Source organism: Crocodylus porosus, unplaced genomic scaffold (genome assembly GCF_001723895.1).
Source record: "Crocodylus porosus isolate Cpor-Errol unplaced genomic scaffold, CroPor_comp1, whole genome shotgun sequence".
NCBI lineage: Eukaryota > Metazoa > Chordata > Crocodylia > Crocodylidae > Crocodylus > Crocodylus porosus.
The window spans coordinates 35,600,908-35,607,011 of record NW_017728909.1 but is presented as its reverse complement, the minus strand read 5'-3'; the positions used below and the strand labels follow the sequence as shown (position 1 = coordinate 35,607,011).

Here is a 6,104-nt window from a genome sequence, read left to right as displayed (position 1 = left end):
TAAGGAAATAGATTGTCATCTCATCATTAATTACACCTTTCAGTGTGATTTTAAATGTGATTGCGAGTGTTTTTAGCGCTGTTTTTTGACTTGTTGGAGAGCACTTTATACAATCATGAGAGTGCTATGGTGCTCGCTAGAACCAGGTTGAGAGTGCCTGCTGTAGATAGGGTTGTTGCTGAGCATGCAAGTTTGAAAAGTTTGCTTCCTTCATCTTCTTTAAGGAATAAAGTTGTTTGTGACTGTCATCATAATTAGATGCAGAGTTCTCCCAATGAAAGGCTGTTGTGTCTGGATCATTCTGTATTCATTTTGCTAGTTCTACAGGTTTGTTCCCATTTGCTGTACAGAACACTGACAAAAGGGGTTCCTCAGTTTCCTGGAGAGTGTGAAACAGCTTGTCAGAATAGGCTGTGTGGTATGTAGAATGGAGTGGATTAGTCACCTAGTGTACCTTGGGTATGATATTAATTTGTTTGCATCTGGTCAGAAAGAAGATATCCAAGTGTACCTTAGCAAGTTTCTTCTTTATATTGATTGCAGTCTGTTTTGTTTGGCTGAACATGGTGCCATCCATGAGTACAGTTAGCCATGTCTGTCTGAAGTCGGGCAGAAAACAAGGTAGATTTGCACATTATAGACTAACTAAATCAGAGGTGGATAGCATGACCTTGAGCTTGTTTCATTACACTGTTGAAAGACATGCACAGAGCAGCATATTAGTGATTTAAATAAATAATGGTAATTTATTAAATATATATGTAAATATAGTAAGCTGGGGTTTATATATATTTAAGAAAGCATGCCTTTACCCTTTGTTTATGAAGATGCTGTCTTTAAGGACCATGTGCTACTTGAATTGTCCATAACTTAAGGTGGGTTTTTTGGGGGGGGGGGTTGAAATGTTAAAAGCAAATAAATGGCAACTGAGCATATAAAAAGATGAGAATATTTTGAAGACATAGGTCCCAATCTTATGAACATGTAGATGTCTGCGTATCTTTAAGACTACGTGTAATCCATTAACTTATAGTTCAGTTGAGATTCATTTTAGGATGGTGAAACAGATGAAATGTTATACATCTAAGACCCTGAATGAATGGATCAAAGAAATAAATAACCATCTTTGGAAATAGAATAAATGTGATTCGTGTTTTCTGAATGCATTTAATTTAAGGCTCTAAATGAAAACGGGACATCCTGCAGCGTGTTCTCTGTAAATGCTACCAAATAGCAGAAGAAATACAGGAGCTGTCAGTGCTTAAAATGCTTGGTCTCTTGTATGATGCATAACCTCTTAGCTTCTTTTTGCAAAAATAAAAGGTGTTACTTTTGAATATAATGTAAATGTTTGGGGTTTTTTTGCATTCTACAGGCCCCTGTAAAGATTGCAGTAATTTTCAAACAACTGAGAGTTCTGATTGAGTCTGTTTTAAAGAAAAAGCTTGAAAATCCTAAAATGTCGCTTGAAGGTAACTATCATCATAGTATTGGCATAAAAGCGTAGGTTAATTATACACAGTATATACACAAAGAATGTATTCTTGGACAAGGGTGAAGTGTGATACAGTTTTTCAGAGATTACATTTACTGACTGCCCAGTTAAAGATGATGTCTCTGGAATAGACTGACTTTTACAAAAGTTATTAATAGTACCAGTAATAATGATTTAGTTTCTATTTCTCAGTGTGGAAGTGAACTCACATTTTGTTCTGGTGGGCATGGATGAATTCCGATATCTCTCCATAGCTGTCACACAACTCTGGGACAGTGTATGATAGTGACATTGCACAGTGCTTACCAATAACATGTGCAATGACCTAAGTAGCTCCCAAAGTAATGGATAGAAGCATAACCTAGACCTTTAAAATTTCAGGAACATGTCAAAAGGTAAAAACTGAATTGGGATGAAGTATGTTAATGTAAATTCTGTAGGTCTCCCCTTCTTTTAATTTTGTTCATCTTCCTTCTGATGCATCAAAACAGTAACAGGTGGTCCATTAGAAAGCAACATGTACTGTAACAGTCTGCAGTGTTTACATGCTTGTAGGTATACAGTTTTATAATTTTGTAACTTTGGGGGTGCATTGGTCTAATACAGCCTCACTAATCATTAAGATTTTGAGAGATTGTTGAGAGCTACCTCCCATCTTCTGCTTTTTTCCTACATATTTTTGGGGGGTTTTTTCATTTTTTTTCTACTTAACTTTGGTGTTTTCCTTCCTAGATGACAAGATTTTACACATCATTAAAGAACTCATAAAAACAGAATGTTAATGGAAACTGGAGTTCAGTGATGGGCTTCAGAAATAGACGAAATAAAATATGCTCAAAGATATCAGCTGAAAGTATTTAAATACTTAAAATACGGTTGCTACCAGCCATCATGTGGACAAGACTGCATGAATTTTGTACAGAAGTAATCTTTCTAGATCATTTTTAATGATGCACATTAAATGTATTACTCTTACAATAAATTTTCTGTTTGTTTGAATGTAAAAATGATGGAAGTGATTCATATCTTTTCAATATAAAATGAACATGACCAGTTCGTGTTTGTTTTGCATCTGTTAAGTCACGTATCAGGAATGGCCTAATACGTTAATAATGTACTAGTCATTCAAGATCAAGTTTTAACTCTATTTGGAATAGCTTTTATCTTCCCATTTAGATATGTACAGACTGAAAACAAAACGCATTTCTTTATGCATTTGCCAAAAGAATACTTAACTACTTTGCGAAGCTTAAGTACCTTAAGCTGTAGACATAGATTATTTAATTAAAGATTTTAAGAATATTTTCATTTTCTGTGTGGGTCACAACAGTAGGTGAAAACATGAGATCACAAACTTCAGGTCTGTAGTCCTGAGTTGGGAAATTTATTGGGATTCTGATGCCCTGGGATTCTCCCAGAAACTAATACTATGAACCCTGAACTCAGTGTATATATAGATAAAGGAGTCAGTGCTAAAGGTTTGTTCATTTAATAAATACTTGATTCCATGCAGCAAGAGGTTAGTGTATTTCTTTATACTTTGGAAGAAAGAATAATTAAGAAAATCTAACATGCTTCTGAAAGATCATAACTTTTACAAAGTAGACCAAAGGAAATATATTGAACCATCCTGTAGGCTGGTAGAAATAGTAAGACCTTTTATCTTTTGTTCACCCCATTCTGGTGCATCCAGTGGTTTAGCATGAACTCTGCAGGAGGTTCCCACCATCTCCTTCCAGCTACTCTTAGATAAGTTGTGTTAAAATTACCTGGTATCCTTGGCTCTTGGGGTAGCTGGGAGGTGCTTTGTTTTTCCAGACAAAAAGCCAATCAGAGTGCAAAGAAGCATTCTGACAGAAGGCAGCCTGCTGCCATGATGGTGGAGACATGGGATGGAGTGGGCTGGGCTGGGCTGGCCTCACCCCCGCTCCCTGGAGGCGGCAGCAACAGAGTGGATGGAAGGGCCCCCCCCGCCCTGCTCCTTGCAGGTAACATGGGGAGGACAGGGGAGTGGGCCTGAGCAGGGGAGAAGCCGGCCTGCCACGGTGGGGGAACAGCAGGCCTGGCCTGATGCGGCCATGGCAGCAGCTGGGGGAGGGAAGGAGCAGGCCTCCTTCCCACTCGGGCCCGGGCCCACTCCTCTCCCAACCCCCTCTCCCACATCAGCCCCAAGCCTGCTCCTCTCGTCCCCCAGTGGCCCTGATGCAAGGGTGGGGGAGGGGGAACAGTGGTGTTAGCAGTGACAGTCAGGCCTGGGCCTGGGCCTGGGCCTGTGCGGGGGGTGAGCCCGAGCCGGGAGGAAAAGCTGGCCTGCCATGGTGGTGGGGGGCCCAGCCTGGCCTGGCCCGGCCTAACACGGCAGCTGCAGGGGGAGGGGGAGGAGTGAGCCTTCTCCCACTACTGGGCCTGGGCCTACTCCTCCCCCACCGTTGCTTCCCTGTGTTGGCCCCAGTCCCGCTCATCCCATCCCCCTGCCGCTGCTGGGTCGGCCCAGGTCCACTGCTCCCCCCCCCCAGTGCGGTGGCCCTGCTTCTCCCCGCTCTTGGACCTGGTCCTCCCCCTCATTGGGCCCCAGCGTGCTCTACCCTTCCCCCCCACCACTTCAGCGGGGAGCAGGCCTGGACCCCAAGCAGCAGGAGGGAAGGGGGAGCAGGCCCAGATGGTGGGGGGAGGGGGCAGGGGGTCTGTCCCCACGTGCTTCCCCCTCTCCCTGTCATTCTTGATGAGTAAATGGCTAGTTTTCCTTATAAAAAGCAACAGCTTTATTCGAGGGTCCATACTTACACAATCATCTTAAAACCTTTTAATTTTACCATCTGGATACATAGCATACACAGCTATAATTTATGGTAAAGACATATTTACAAATGCACATGCGGTTTGCTTTTTGCACAAGTGGCATCACCTTGATGTAAAAAACAGTAAAATCTGCAATCTAGTTCATAATGTTTGGCCTTGATGGGTGCTTCCTTTCATGCATTTCAAGGTATTTAGGAGAGATCAGTTAAAGCCCATAACAAGACATGGGTACCACAAGTGTTGTCCTGAATATTCAGTGTCAGTCGGTGGCTCTTCGGATGATGTATTTTATTTGAACATATTTCCTGTGATGGGAGTTGATTTTTCTGTGAAAGAATCCCTGGCCTCCTCATTACTCAATCCAGAAAGGGACCCCCAACCACCTCTCCCTAATTCTTTTTAAACAAAGATTGCTTTACCATAAACAGGAACAGAGTACATTTTAATTCTAGATGTGACTTAAGCCTATAACCCCTGGCTCTGGAAACCAGTGCTTTTGTCTCTTAGGCTTTGGAGTTTACTAGTTGCCTGAAGCCGTCTTTTCTTTTTTTCTCCCTCACTACCCCCCTCTTCTTGTAGTTATTCATTCACTCTGCAGGGGAGCCCTCCTATGTTCCCTCCCGCGCGCATTTTCCTGGCTCATGACGCATGTGATCAGTTCACCAAAGCCAGCTCTATCTGATAACAACTGCTGTTTGGCAGAAAACACAAGCCTCTTTGGTGCACTGGTCAATTGCAACTCAGTGGGTGCATGTACAGGTGTGCTTTAATGCTCGGTAGTCTATTTTACTGCGCATTAAAGTGTCACATAAAAAACCATGCAGTTATGTAAAATAGGCTACTGTGCATTAAGCAGCACTAAAAAACCATGCACATTCATTACCACACATTTAAAGCAGCCTAATGCACACCTCTTTAGCACCTCACATTGGAAGTACAAAATTTTAATGCACACTAGAAAAAGTGGCTTCATGTATGTGTAGATGTGCCTAGTTAAAGCTGCTGCTTGCCATTACCTTAAGAATAACTGAACCCAGCGAGTTTTAGTGCATAGTACAAACCCCAGTTTTTATGTGGTATGTTTTGCTTTCTGGATTCCTGTGTCCTGTATGTTGCTTTGGTCACCTGTAACGGACCAATGCTTGAAAAGGACTCTGAGCTCCCTTCCCTGTTCCTCCCCTGGTGCAGACTAGCAGCAAACACCTGCCAGCTGTTTTGTCATGTCGGTTTGTACAAGGGCCCACATTAGAGAAGACCTCACCACCTCAACCTCCCTGCATTCCCTAGGTCCTCCGCTAGATTAGTGTTTGTTGAACAAAGTAGTCAATGGATTTAGACCAAAAGTTGAAATGGAGACCAGGGGAAGAGAGTTTGCTCTCCCTCCTAACGTAAATAGTGTGGACAGACAGTTGAGCTCCTTTAAGCTGCCTTCCTGGGGGGAGGTGTTCCTTCCCAGGGAACAAGCTAGTGAGGGAGGTCGGGGCACTCCAGTGATCCGTGCTGGGCTGAAATCAGATGGCAGGTGGGGTACATGTGTGCATCTCAGAGGTAGTCGGCCTACAAGATGCACATCTCCTCTGCCTTTTGCTGTGGGTTCCCAAGCAGAAAGCCCTGGTGGGGGAAGACGGTTTCGGGAACATAGGAGCACGAATCCGAGGCCCCAACCCTGGCGCTGCGCGTATTGGAGTCCTCTGCCCCGTGTGTAAACCATCGCTCCCCTCTCCCCGCTTCTCGGGCGTGGGAGTGAGCGGTGCGGGGCCCCGGGGCACGTTTGCAGCCTCTGGGCCGGGCGGAGGCTCTGCGCCGCGGG

The 6,104-nt window shown here is 43.7% G+C and overlaps 1 protein-coding gene across 3 annotated transcripts in view; it reads left to right on the top strand.

Moving 5' to 3' along the window:
- Positions 1-3,007, top strand: part of DHX29 (DExH-box helicase 29) — a 40,709-nt gene extending 37,702 nt beyond the window's left edge. For all 3 annotated transcript variants that reach the window (XM_019532063.1, XM_019532065.1, XM_019532064.1), the window contains 2 exons: positions 1,376-1,472; positions 2,228-3,007. In XM_019532063.1, the coding sequence (XP_019387608.1) occupies positions 1,376-1,472; positions 2,228-2,277 (147 nt within the window). In that variant the 3' untranslated portion in view covers positions 2,278-3,007. The remainder of the gene's footprint in view (positions 1-1,375; positions 1,473-2,227) is intronic.
- The last annotated feature ends 3,097 nt before the right edge of the window (positions 3,008-6,104 follow it).